The sequence below is a fragment of the Balaenoptera acutorostrata genome, chromosome 1, assembly GCF_949987535.1.
Source record: "Balaenoptera acutorostrata chromosome 1, mBalAcu1.1, whole genome shotgun sequence".
Lineage (NCBI taxonomy): Eukaryota > Metazoa > Chordata > Mammalia > Artiodactyla > Balaenopteridae > Balaenoptera > Balaenoptera acutorostrata.
The window spans coordinates 98858022-98872437 of record NC_080064.1 but is presented as its reverse complement, the minus strand read 5'-3'; the positions used below and the strand labels follow the sequence as shown (position 1 = coordinate 98872437).

Genomic DNA, 14416 nt, shown 5'->3' with positions numbered 1-14416 from the left:
TAAATCACAGCAAGATATTTTTTGATCCACTTCCTAGAGTAATGGAAATAAAAACAAAAATATACAAATGGGACCTAATGAAACTTCAAAGTTTTTGCACAACAAAGGAAACTATAAAAAGATGAAAAGACAACCCTCAGAATGGGAGAAAATATTTGCAAATGAATCAACAGACAAAGGATTAATCTCCAAAATATATAAACAGCTCATGCAGCTCAATATTAAAGAAACAAACAACCCAATCTAAAAATGGGCAGAAGACCTAAATAAACATTTCTCCAAAGAAGACATACAGATGGGCAAGAAACACATGAAAAGCTGCGCAACATCACTAATTATTAGAGAAATGCAAATCAAAACTACAATGAGGTATCACCTCACACCGGTTAGAATGGGCATCATCAGAAAATCTACAAACAACAAATGCTGGAGAGGGTGTGGAGAAACGGGAACCCTCCTGCACCGTTGGTGGGAATGTAAATTGATACAGCCACTATGGAGAACAGTATGGAGGTTCCTTAAAAAACTATAAATAGAATGACCATATGACCAAGCAATCCCACTACTGGGCATATACCCAGAGAAAACCATAATTCAAAAAGACACATGCACCCCAATGTTCATTGCAGCACTATTTACAATAGCCAGGTCATGGAAGCAACCTAAATGCCCATCGACAGACGAATGGTTAAAGAAGTTGTGGTACGTTTATACAATGGAATATTACTCAGCCATAAAAAGGAACGAAACTGAGTCATTTGTTGAGACGTGGATGGATCTAGAGACTGTCATACAGAGTGAAGTAAGTCAGAAAGAGAAAAACAAATATCGTATATTAACGCATGTATGTGGAACCTAGAAAAATGGTACAGATGAACCGGTTTGCAGGGCAGAAATTGAGACACAGATGTAGAGGACAAACGTATGGACACCAAAGGGGGAAAACCGCGGTGGGGTGGGGATGGTGGTGTGCTGAACTGGGTGATTGGGATTGACATGTGTACACTGATATGTATAAAATTGATGACTAATAAGAGCCTGCAGTATAAACAAACAAACAAACAACTAATACTAAACTTTCTTTGGGTTATTTATATGGAAATATGTTAATATAAATGTTTCAGACATTACATGTAAATTCTAAAAATCTTGTATGTTCTGATATAATGTTATAAGTCATAATTCTAGTTATTACTTTAAAATGTATATCTCAGAAATAACTAAAAACAAAATAAAAAGTAAAAAAAAAAGATATTTTAAAAATTTTGTTTATCCTTATTACCCATTTATGTTCTTATTTACACATCAAATAGAGTGAAAATTAATTCTACCCTTAAGAGGGAGCAACAGAACTAATAACACCAGATAATCCTCAGACCACTAATCGACACATCTGTTTATTCTCTGTAACTCTGAGCCTGTCATTTGCTTTAGAATGTTACTTTTTCATGTCTTGGGCATTTTCCTGATATCTGTGTATAATCTCCTTCTGTTAGTACTTTCTTCAGTTTCATGGTGTGGCATCTCTGAACAATACTGAGTGTTTGTTTTACATTCCGCTTTCTCAGCAATAGGAACTATTTAAAAAAAATAACCACAATGTCAATATTAATTATTGATTGCTATGTAAGGAACTACTCCCAAACTTAAAGGCTTAACATGATAATTATTATCTCTTGTGCTTTCTGTGGGTCAGGAATTCAGGAACATCTTGGTTGGGTGGGTCATGCTTGAGGTCTCTCACGAGGTTGCTGGGTCTGTAGTCATCTGGAGGTTTGATGGTGCCAGAGGACTTACTCCCAAGGTGGGTCGTACATGTCTGGCAAGTTGGTCCCTTTCCACATGGGCCTTTGCACAGGTCTGCTTGAGAGTCCTCACAACATGGCATCTGACTTCTGCAAGAAAGAAAGAGCAGTGTGACTTCTGAGGTGGAAGTTGCACACCTTTTATGACCTAGCCTTGGAAGTCATATGCCATCCCTTCTACCATATTTTACTGATCACATGGGCCAGCCCTGATTCAGATTAGGAGGGGATTACACAATGGCATGAATACCAGGAGCCATCTTAGAAGCTGGCTATGACAATATCATTATCACATCTGAAAAAAAAATGTAACAATAATTTCTTTCTTTAAAAAATTTTTTTAATAGATCTTTATTGGAGTATAATTGTTTCACAATACTGTGTTAGTTTCTGTTGTACACAAAGTGAATCAGCCATATGCATACATATGTCCCCATATCCCCATGTTCTTGAGCCTCCCTCCCATCCTCCCTATCCCATCTCTCTAGGTCATCGCAAAGCACCAAGCCGATCTCCCTGTGCTATGCTGCTGCTCCCCACTAGCTAACTATTTTACATTCGGTAGTGTATATATGTCGATGCTACTCTCACTTTGCCCCAGCTTCCCCCTCCTACCCTGTGTCCTCAATTCCATTCTCTATATCTACATCTTTATTCCTGCCCTCCAACTAGGTTCATTGGTACCATTTTTTTTTTTTTTAGATTCCATATGTATGCGTTAGCATACTGTATTTGTTTTTCTCTTTCTGACTTAATTCACTCTGTATGACAGACTCTAGGTCCATCCACCTCACTACAAATAACTCAATTTCATTTCTTTTTATTGCTGAGTAATATTCCATTGTATATATGTGCCACATCTTCTTTATCCATTCATCTGTCGATGGACATTTAGGTTGGTTCCATGTCCTGGTTATTGTAAATAGTGCTGCATGAACATTGGGATTGAATTATGGTTTTCTCTAGGTATATGTCCAGTAGTGGGATTGCTGGGTCATATGGTAGTTCTATTTTTAGTTTTTTAAGGAACCTCCATACTGTTTTCCATAGTGGTTGTATCAATTTACATTCCCACCAGCAGTGCAGGAGGGTTCCCTTTTCACCACACCCTTTCCAGCATTTATTGTTTCTAGAGTTTTTGATAATGGCCATTCTGACCTGCGTGAGGTGATACCTCATTGTAGTTTTGATTTGCATTTCTCTAATAATTAGCGATGTTGAGCATCTTTTCATGTGTCTCTTGGCCAACTGTATGTCTTCCTTTGTGAAATGTCTATTTAGGTCTTCCTTCTGCCCTTTTTTAAATTGGATTGTTTGTTTTTTTGATATTGAGCTCTATGAGCTGTTTGTATATTTTGGAGATTAATCCTTTGTCTGTGGTTTCATTTGAAAATATTTTCTCCCATTCTGAGGGTTGTCTTTTCGTCTTGTTTATGGTTTCCTTTGCTGTGCAAAAGCTTTGAAGTTTAATTAAGTCCCATTTGTTTATTTTTCTTTTTATTTCTGTTACTCTAGGGGGTGGGTCAAAAAAGATATTGCTGTGGTTTATGTCAAAGAGTGTTTTTCCTATGTTTTCCTCTAAGAGTTTCATAGTGTCTGGTCTTACATTTAGATCTTTAATCCATTTTGAGTTTATTTTTGTGTATGGTGTTAGGTAGTGTTCTAATTTCATTCTTTTACATGTAGCTGTCCAGTTTTCCCAGCACCACTTATTGAAGAGGCTCTCTTTTCTCCATTGTATGTTCTTGCCTCCTTTGTTGTAAATTAGGTGCCCATATGTGCATGGGTTTATCTCTGGGCATTCTAACCTGTTCTATTGATCTATATTTCTGTTTTTGTGCCAGTACCATACTGTCTTGATTACTCTAGCTTTGTGGTATAGTTTGAAGTTGGGGAGCCTGGTTCCTCCAACTCAGTTTTTCTTTCTCAAGATTGCTTTGGCTATTCGGGGTCTTCTGTGTTTCCACACAAATTGTAAAATTTTCTGTTCTAATTCTGTGAAGAATGCCATTGGTAGTTTGATAGGGATTGCATTGAATCTGTAGATTGCTTTGGGTTGTATAGTCATTTTCACAATATTGATTCTTCCAATATGCATGGTATATTTCTCCATCTGTTTATGTCATCTTTGATTTCTTTCATCAGTGTTTTATAGTTTTCTGAGTACAAGTCTTTCACCTTCTTAGGCAGGTTTATTCCTAGGTATTTTATTCTTTTTGTTGCAATGGTAAATGGGAGTGTTTCCTTAATTTCTCTTTTTGATTTTTCATTGTTGGTGTATAGGAATGCCAGAGATTTCAGTGCATTAATTTTGTATCCTACAGCCTTACCAAATGCATTGATTAGTTCTAGTAGTTTTCTGTTGGCATCTTTAGGATTTTCTATGTATAGTATCATGTCACCTGGAAACAGTGACAGCTTTGCTTCTTCTTTTCCAATTTGTATTCCTTTTATTTCTTTTTCTTCTCTGATTGCCACGGCTAGGACTCTCAAAACTATGTTGAATGAGAGTGGCGAGAGTGTCTTGCTCCTGATCTTAGTGGAAATGCTTTCAGTTTTTCACCATTGAGTATGATGCTTGCTGTGGGTTTGTCGTATATGGCTTTTATTATGTTGAGGTAGGTTCCCTCTATGTCCATTTTCTGGAGAGTTTTTATCAGAAATGGGTGTTGAATTTTATCACAAGCTTTTTCTGCATTTATTGAGATGATCATATGGTTTTTATTCCTTAATTTGGTAATGTGGTGTATCACATTGATTGATTTGCATATATTGAAGAATCCTTGCATCCCTGGGATAAATCCCACTTGATCATGATGTATGATCCTTTTAATGTGCTACTGGATTCTGTTCGCTGGCATTTTGTTCAGGATTTTTGCATCTATGTTCATCAGTGATATTGGTCTATAATTTTCTTTTTTTTTTAGTATCTTTGTCTTTTTTGGTATTAGGGTGATGGTGGCCTTGTATAATGAGTTTGACAGTGTTCCTTCCTCTGAAATTTTTTGGAAGTGTTTGAGAAGAATGGTTATTAGCTCTTCTCTAAATGTTTGATAGAATTCACCTGTGAAGCCATCTGGTCCTGGACTTTTGTTTGTTGGAAGATTTTAAATTATGGTTTCAATTTCATTACTTGTGATAGGTCTGTTTATGTTCTCTAATTCTTCCTGGTTCAGTCTTGGAAAATTGTACCTTTCCAAGAATCTGTCCATTACTTCGTGGCTGTCCACTTTATTGGCATATAGTTGTTTGTAGTAGTCTCTTATAATCCTTTGTATTTATTCAGTGTCAGTTGTGATTTCTCCTTTTTCATTTCCTATTTTATTGATTTACTTCCTCTCCCTTTTTTTCTTGATGAGTCTGGCTAATGGTTTATCAATTTTGTTTATCTTCTCAAAGAAGTAGCTTTCAGTTTTATTGTTCTTTGCTATTGTTTTCTCTGTTTCTATTTCATTTATTTCTGCTCTGATCTTTATGATTTATTTCCTTCTACTGACTTTGAGTTTTCTTTGTTCTTCTTTCTCTAGTTGTTTTAAGTGTAGGGTTAGATAGTTTATTTGAGATTTTTCTTGTTTCTTGAGGTGAGATTGAATTGCTATAAGCTTCCCTCTTAGAACTGCTTTTGCTGTATCGCATACGTTTTGGGTCATCGTGTTTTCACTGTTATTTGTTTCTATGTATTTTTTAATTTCTTTTTTGATTTCTTCAGTGATCTCTTGTTTGTTTAGTAGCACACTGTTTAGCCTCCATGTATTTGGGTTTTTTACAGTTTATTTTCCTGTAAATGATTTCCAATCTCATAGCGTTTTGGTCAGAAAAGATGCGTGATACGATTTCAATTTTCTTAAATTTTCCGAGGCTTGATTTGTGACCCAAAATGTGGTCTATCCTGGAGAATGTTCCATGTGCACTTGAGAAGAATGTGTATTCTGCCAATTTTGGGTGGAATGGTCTATAAATATCAATTAAATCTATCTGGTCTAGTGTGTCATTTAAAGCTTGTGTTTCCTTATTTATTTTCTGTTTGGATGATCTGTCCATTGGTGTAAGTGGAGTGTTAAAGTCCCCTACTATGATTGTGTTACTGTCGATTTCTCCTTTCATGGTTGTTAGCATTTGCCTTATGTATTGAGGTGCTCCTATGTTGGGTGCATAAACATTTATAATTGTTATATCTTCTTTTGGATTGATCCTTTGATCATTATGTAGTGTCCCTCCTTATCTCTTGTAACAGTCTTTATTTTAAAGTCTATTTTATCTGATACAAGTATTGCTACTTCAGCTTTCTTTTGATTTCCACTTGCCTGGAATATCTTTTTCCATCCCCTCACTTTCAGTCTGTATGTGTCACTAGGTCTGAAGTGGGTCTCTTGTAGACAGCATATATATGGGTCTTGTTTTTGTATCCATTCAGCCAGTCTGTGTCTTTTGGTTGGGGCATTTAATCCATTTACATTCAAGGTTATTATCAATATATATGTTCCTATTACCATTTTCTTAATTGTTTTGAGGTTTTTTTTGTGGGTCTTTTTCTTCCCTTGTGTTTCCCACTTAGAGAAGTTTCTTCAGCATTTGTTGTAAAGCTGGTTTGGTGGTGCTGAATTCTCTTAGCTTTTGCTTGTCTGAAAAGCTTTTGACTTCTCCATCAAATCTGAATGAGATCCTTGCTGGGTAGAGTAATCTTGGTTGTAGGTTTTTCTCTTTCATCACTTTAAGTATACCCTGCCACTCCCTTCTGGCCTGCAGAGTTTCTGCTGAAAAAGCAGCTGATAATCTTATAGGGATTCCTTTATATGTTATTTTTTGTTTTTCCCTTGCTGTTTTTAGTATTTTTTCTTTGAATTTAATTTTTGTTAGTTTGATTAATATGTGTCTTGGTGTGTTTTTCCTAGGATTTATCCTGTATGGGACTGTCTGTGCTTCCTGGACTTGGGTGACTATTTCCTTTCCCATGTTAAGGAAGAGATTATAGAGTTTTCTATAATCCCTTCAAATATTTTCTCAGACACTTTCTTTTTCTCTTCTTCTTCTGGGACACCTATAATTCAAATGTTGTTGCATTTAGTGTTGTCCCAGAGGTCTCTGAGATTGTCTTCAATTCTTTTCATTCTTTTTTCTTTATTCTGCTCCTCAGCAGTTATTTCTACCATTTTATCTTCCAGCTCACTTGTTCGTTCTTCTGCCTCAGTTATTCTGTTATTGATTCCATCTAGTGTATTTTTCATTTCAGTTATTGTGTTGTTCATCTCTGTTTGTTTGTTTTTTAGTTCTTCTAGATCTTCGTTAAACATTTCTTGTATTTTCTGAATCCATGCCTCCATTCTATTTCCGAGATTCTGGATCATCTTTACTCTCATTACTCTGCATTCTTTTTCAGGTAGATTGCCTATTTCCTCTTCATTTATTTGGTTGTAGGTTTTTACCTTACTCCTTAATCTGTGACATATTTTTTTGCCATCTCATTTTTTTTTTTTTTAATGAGTGGGATTGTGTTCCTGTTTTACTGGTTGTTTGGCCTGAGGCTTCCAACAGTGGAGTTTCTAGGCTACTGGGTAGAGCTGGGTCTTGGTGCTGAGATGAAGAACTCTGTGAGACCTCACTCCGATTAATATTCCCTGGGGTCTGAGGTTCTCTGTTAGTCCAGTGCTTTAGACTCAGAGCTCCCACCACAGGAGATTTGGCCCAACCCCCGGGTCATGAACCAAGATCCCATACGCTGCATGGGGTGGCAAAAAATCAAAAAAGAGAACAATAACAAAGTAAAAAATAAAATTAGACTAGGAAACTAACAGATATGTTAGAAAGAATATAAAAATAAAAATATAGATGAATCAACAACTGGAAGGTACATCAGTATCACAATAGTAAAGAAGAGGAGGAGAGAAAAGAAAAAAAAAAGGGGAGGGGAAGGCCTTGGCTGTGGAGGGCGGGGCCTAAGCAAGAGAGAGGTTTGGGTGCTAGGTGGGGCCTATGCTTAGGACCCACAGGGCTGGAAAAGGCCCTGGGGGCTGTGGGGGTGGGGCTTAGGCTCAAGGAACAGAAGGGGCCCAGAAGTGTCCCCCACCCTGGGTCTCAGAGCATGGGGGACCTCACCTGGGAGCCCAGCAGGCTTCCTGGGCTTGAGTGGGTGGGGCAAATGCCCTCCTCTCCTCTCCTGCTCCCCTGGTCCCGGAGGGCCCCTCCTGCCTGTCTCTCCTATTCTCCCCTCAGCCTCCTTCCTATGACCCCAGGACCAATGTGGCCGGAGTGGGGTTGGGGGGCCTTGCAGGGCAGGGGACTGGCCTGGGAGCTCAGCAGCCTCCCTGGGCCTGAATGCGCCAGGCGATCATCCTCCGCTCCTCTCCTGCTCCTCCCAGAGAGTCCCTCCCGCCTGCCTCTCCTGATCTCCCCAGCCTCAGGGGCACCGATCCTGTCTGTCTTCTGATTCTCCTCCCCCCTCCGTGCCCCCATGTCCTACTGGTTCACTTGGGGGTTCCTCCTGTCTACTTGGGCATCAGGGTCCCCCACCAGTGGCCAGCAGGTGCCCTAGTTGTGGGGAGAGCCTAACTCAGCATCTTCCCACACCGCCATCTTGACTCTGCCCCCCAACAATAATTTCTGAATATCATCAACTATCTAGTCACTGTCCAAATTTTCTCAAGTGTTTCCTTCAGTCAGAATCCAAATAAATTCCATATATTGCAATTTTATCAGTATGTCTCTTAAGCCCTTTTAATCTATAGATTCCTGCTTCATTTTTTCCCCGTGCAGTTTAATTGTTGAACTCATGAAGGTTTCATGAGGAACAAATGAGGCAATATAAGCAAAACATCTACCATGATGCAGATAAAACATGTACCATGATGCAGGCCTGCTGCTGGCCCATATGCTGACTTGGTATGAATTAGAGAAAGGCTCTCCTTCCTCAAGAGAGGACATTATTGAAAACCTGGACAATCACCCACGTCCAGCTCTTGATGAGAAGTGCTAGCTCTGTGATGTGATAAGTAAGCATTCAGCTTAAATTCAACTGAGGGTGGTTCCATAATTCAAACTTTAAAAATCAGTGGCCAGGCCATATGAGTCCCATTAGGAATAAGGGGAAGCTTCTGCTGCATGGACAGATAGCCTTGCTTTGTCCCAGGAAAGCTTTCAAGATGTCTTTAGGCTGCAGCCTGTCTACTGATGCCCAAAAACCCGCACTTTCACCTGCTCACATGCTCCAGATGCCAGGCACATCTGCTTCAGGCTCCACCCTCTAGCCCCGCTCCCTGGATGAGGCTGCAGTGTCCACTCAGAAGGCAGGATAGTTATGAATCTCCTTACTAGTCTTCCTCTCAGCTAAATAGGAATTGGACTTCCAAGAGTGGTGAACAGACAAGAGGCCTGGCTTCGTATGATACCTGGACCATTGGCAGAACAGGGCACTGTTGCACAGACAAATGTGTGCCAGTGATGGTGTGTGTGCATGTGCCCTTCTGAGTGTGCCTTGTGTGCCAGAGTGGATTTATCCAGGAGGGGGATCTTCACTGCTGTTCTGGGCTTTACCAGGAAGCCCAGAATTTTCTCATATTACTATATAAGTAAGTTTATGTCCGCAAATGGCATCCCTCTGATGAGGTACCCTTGTGCAGTGCACAGCCTGGGTACCTATACATAGTAGCACTTCTTGGATTAACTGGTTGGTCCTTCTTTTCCCTGGTCGCTCCAAACAGGATAAAACCATCTTAAACTCAAAGATGTCTGTTTCCTGAAAACAGATCTAGGATTCCTAAGACCCCTGGGTCCATCTGGTCATCCCAGTTGAAGGTTCACTTCCTTCCAGTCATGAGGCTCTTCATTCTGCTCTTCTTGACTGTCTTTTCAGGTAAGAGATGGGGAAGGAACATCTCCAGCCCTCCAAGCTTCCCAGAGACTGTGCATTTTCTTTTCCTTTCCTACCTGGAGTTCTTTCTTATTAGCTCAAACCACTTAAGGAGTGGGATGGGAAAATAAAAGGAGGTGGAAATAGATCTTGTCCAAATTAGTCCTTGTTCTTTGATCTGATGAAGGGGTTGTGGGGGAATTTGAGGCCCTCAGCTAAAATGAGGGCTCTGGATTCTCTCTCTCAGTTTAAGTTCCCCCTTCCTTTCCCCCTTCTCCCCTTAAAAACATTTGTGCTGATATATTAGGATGGGACTTTCCACTTTCTGCCCATGCCTGACCCCGAAGATGAGACTCAGAGGACCGGGCTGGCCCCAGCTCTGCCACTGTCCAGCCTTGTGACCTTTGAGAGTCACTGCACCTCTCTCTGGGTCAGTGTTCAGGCCAGTAAACTGAGTATCACACAATCTTTCTTATGGGGTCCATCTGAGAACAAAATACCATACCATGTCAAATGATATCAAGGATGTGAGCCTGTTTTGTAGGCTGGTCGCACCCACTGTGAGCTACACTTGAGGCAGCATTTGAGGGGGCCCCAGTGCACATCTGGAAGGCTGAGGGAGGAGTGGTGTCTGTTGCCCATCTTGTCTCCTTGGTCAGACACTTCCCCAGCCACCGTCAAGCTGGATGTGAAGAACACGACTTCCTTATTATGCAACATCCTGAGATGACTGATATGACCACACTGGTCTGGTATGGAGGAAACATGAAGCTCTTAGCCCCTGAGGACAGACAGAACGAGACATCTCTGTTTTCAGCCCTATACATCCATCAGAAGCCTCTAAACCTCCTTACTTTCTTTTTCTATAATTATTTTCTATTTTTTGAAATTTTATTGAAGTATATTTGATTTACAGTGTTGTGTAGTTTCAGGTGTACAGCAAAGTGATTCAGTTATTTATATATATATTCTTTTTTCAGGCTTTTTCCCATTATAGATTATTACAAGATACTGAATATAGTTCCCTGTGCTATACAGTAGGTCTTTGTTGTTTAGCTGTTTTATATATAGTAGTGTGTATCTGTTAACCCCAAACTCCTAATTTATTCCTCCCCCTGCCCTTTTCACTTTGGTAACCATAAGTTTGTTTTCTATGTCTGTGAGTTTGTTTCTCTTTCAAACCTCCTTATTTTCTTTTTGAGGATGCCAAAGTGGAGTGGGGGGCTAGGGGCAGAGGATCTACTAACAGTAAGCCTCAGGTTCTTCTACCCTCCCCCCCAAGCAACATGAGAAGCTGCCTAAATTCTTGCAGAGGGGGAGACATATTTTACCCACTCTTAGGCCAGGGAAGAAGTCTTCTCCAGGGTTGCTGTATTAGTTTGCTAGGTCTCCTGTAATAACCACAGACTGTGTGGCTTACACAATAGAAATTTGTTTCCTTTCAGTGATGGAGGCCAGAAGTCCAAGATCAAGGTGTTGGCAGGTTTGGTTTCTCCTGAGGTCTCTCTCCTTGGCTTGCAGAAGGCCGCCTTCTCACTGTGTCCTCACATGGTCATCCCTCTGTTGTCTGTATCCTAATCTCCTTTTTTATTAGGGCACCAGTCAGATTGGATTAGGGCACATTCCAACGACCCCATTTTAAGTTACTTACCTCTTTGAAGGCTCTAAATCCAAATGTAGTCACATTCTAAAGTACTGGGTGGCTAACACGTCAACGTATAAATTTTAGGGGGACGCTATTCAGCCCATAACAGTTGCCAACCCCAATGCAGGCAAAAATCGGCCTCCAATGCTTTAATTAATTTTCCTCCAAGGTGCAGGAACTGCAATGTGTTTAAAAGAACAATAGTGTTTGTCTATGTGTGTTTTCACAGATGCTATGGTCATGGACAAAAAGGTCAAGGAAAGCTTTGTGCTGGACACAGCTTCTGCCATCTGCAACTACGATGCCCACTATAAGGACCACCCCAAATACTGGTGCCGAGGCTATTTCCAGGACTATTGCAACATCATTGCCTTCACACCCAACAGCACTGACCGCGTGGCCCTGAGGGACATAGGAAACCAGCTTATTGTCACTGTGTCCTGCCTGACCAAGGAGGATACGGGCTGGTACTGGTGCGGCATCCAGCGAGACTTTGTCAGGGATGACATGGATTTTACAGAGCTGGTTGTCACTGACAACAGAAGAGCCCTCGCCAACAATTTTTGGTCTGGGAGAGGTAAGAGCCTGTTGGGGGTCCAGCTGGGGGTAACCCACAGCAGTGCATGTTAGCTGGTGTGGTAAATACTCAGAGAGCAACAACTCGGGCTCCCCCTAGGTTCTCTGGGGTAACCTGGCCTCTCCTTCCCTCCATAGTAGGGTAGCTGCTGACAATTGACTTGGAATTCGGGGAAGAGGAAGGTGCCATTGCCCTGGGGTGCTCTTGGCACCTCTCTCCCCTCACAGCCATCTGGCTGATGGAACTTGGGAGACTGACAGGTGCGAGAGCATTGCCTTGCAGGTCTAGAATCTTGAAGATTCACTTCTTGAGGAGAGACTGAGGCTGTAAAAAGTGGTCTAAGCACCTAGACAAGCACCCTTAAAAAGTGTCCACTTAGGGGGCTTCCCTGGTGGCGCAGTGATTAGGAATCCACCTGCCAGTGCAGGGGACACGGGTTCGTGCCCCGGTCCGGGAAGATTCCACATGCCGCGGAGCAACTAGGCCCGTGAGCCACAACTACTGAGCCTGCGCGTCTGGAGCCTGTGCTCCGCAACAAGAGAGGCCGCGATAGTGAGAGGCCCGCACACCGCGATGAAGATAGGTAAGTGTAAACCACCCTCTCTTCCCATAGAGTGTCTCTCCTGCTATTTCAGACCCTGGCGGCTCCCCACCACTGCCTCTGTTGCTCTCATAAAAACCCTGCTCTTCCAGTCTCTTCTGATATGCTGCTGGCCAGTCTCTGCACTCAGGACACTCAGTGGCCCTCTGGTCTGAGCAGGGCTGGGAGAGGGTTCTGCACATGCCCTGCACGTGTAGGTCCAGGCTCTCACAAACTCTTCTATGAGCACAGTTCCTTCAGCTTCCACCCTAAACCTTCTCTCCACAGGTAGGGAACTCAAAGCTACTCAGCACCCTGATGGGGAGAGGAGGGAGTGTGGATGTCAGTCCATTCCTGCCATCCTCCGTGTTCCCACACAGCTGGTCCCCCTCCCTCCCAGAGTCTCAGATCAAACAACATCAAAAGTGCTGTCTCTCAAAAGTAAATCAAAACTACAATGAGGTATCACCTCACACTGGTCAGAATGGCCGTCATCAAAAAAATCTACAAACAATAAATGCTGGAGAGGGTGTGGAGAAAAGGGAACCCTCTTGCACTGTTGGTGGGAATGTAAATTGATACAGCCACTATGGAGAACAGTATGGAGGTTCCTTAAAAAACTAAAAGTAGAACTACCATACGACCCAGCAATCCCACTACTGGGCATATACCCTGAGAAAACCATCATTCAAAAAGAGTCATGTACCACAATGTTCATTGCAGCACTATTTACAATAGCCAGGACATGGAAGCAACCTAAATGTCCATCGACAGATGAATGGATAAAGAAGATGTGGCACATATATACAATGGAATTTTACGCAGCCATAAAAAGAAATGAAATTGAGTTATTTTTAGTGAGGTGGACGAACCTAGAGTCTGTCATACAGAGTGAAGTAAGTCAGAAAGAGAAAAACAAATACCGTATGCTAACACATATATATGGAATCTAAAAAAATTTTTTTTAAAAAATGGTTCTGAAGAACCTAGAGGCAGGACAGGAATAAAGACACAGATGTAGAGAATGGACTTGAGGACATGGGGAGGGAGAAGGGTAAGCTGGGATGAAGTGAGAGAGTGGCATGGACTTACATAAACTACCAAATGTAAAATAGATAGCTAGTGGGAAGCAGCCGCATAGCACAGGGAGATCAGCTCAGTGCTTTGTGACCACCTAGACGGGTGGGATAGGGAGGGTAGGAGGGAAACGCAAGAGGGAGGAGATATGGGGATATATGTATATGTATAGCTGATTCACCTTGTTATACAGTAGAAACTAACACACCATTGTAAAGCAATTTACTCCAATAAGGATGTTTAAAAAAAAAAATAGTGCTGTCTCTCGTCTCAGCCACAAAACAACCCCAATCCTTCCCCTGTGGCCATGTATTGAATTTGCATAAAGAAGCCACTAGCCCACCAGTTCTGCAAATAGCAATCCAGTCCGGGCTGGCCTTGTACACTGGATGTACAAGTTGGCTTGTACATTCCACTACACAAGGCAAGATAGTAGACAGCAATCTTCCACAACAGATGAAGACATCCATAGATGTCTTGGAAGGTTTACACTTACCTATCTGGAAAACTATTTCCCCTGAGAATCCTACAGGTTTGCTCTGGTTCCATGATCCAGCATCCACAACCATTTTTCTTCCCATACCAAGCAAAGACTTGTTGAATCTGTGGTCAATTATTTAATTACTCATTTCATCTTCCAGCAAGGCTAGCCACGCACCAGTTTTCATGATAAGGAGACAAAAAACCAAGACTTTGTAAATGCAAGGCTGTGCTATTAAAACTGGGAAGCTTCAAGAAAACAGATGGAGGAGCAATTAATCTGATATTTCACGTATTGTGTGGCCATAGGACGATGTTTATGTCTCCTCTTGTAGCTGCTCATAAGGTACTGGCCCTGAACTGGAAAGCTGATGTGGCTTCTAGCTTCAGTGTTGGTAGAATTGCTTGA

At 41.5% G+C, this 14416-nt stretch overlaps 1 protein-coding gene across 1 annotated transcript; it reads left to right on the top strand.

Annotated features, from left to right (window-relative positions):
- Positions 1-9530: 9530 nt before the first annotated feature.
- Positions 9531-14416, top strand: TMIGD3 (transmembrane and immunoglobulin domain containing 3). The gene is made up of 3 exons (XM_007169626.2): positions 9531-9651; positions 11523-11870; positions 14343-14416. Exons 1-3 carry the CDS (start codon positions 9612-9614, stop codon positions 14414-14416), a joined length of 462 nt encoding a protein of 153 aa, XP_007169688.1. The 5' UTR covers positions 9531-9611.

Excerpts from the sequence above, each read along its gene's own strand:
- TMIGD3 (XM_007169626.2), top strand. The coding sequence starts at position 9,612 with ATGAGGCTCTTCATTCTGCTCTTCTTGACTGTCTTTTCAG. Across the intron at positions 9,652-11,522 it reads CTTCTTGACTGTCTTTTCAG|ATGCTATGGTCATGGACAAA; the intron begins GTAAGAGATGGG and ends GTGTTTTCACAG. Across the intron at positions 11,871-14,342 it reads CAATTTTTGGTCTGGGAGAG|CTGCTCATAAGGTACTGGCC; the intron begins GTAAGAGCCTGT and ends CTCCTCTTGTAG.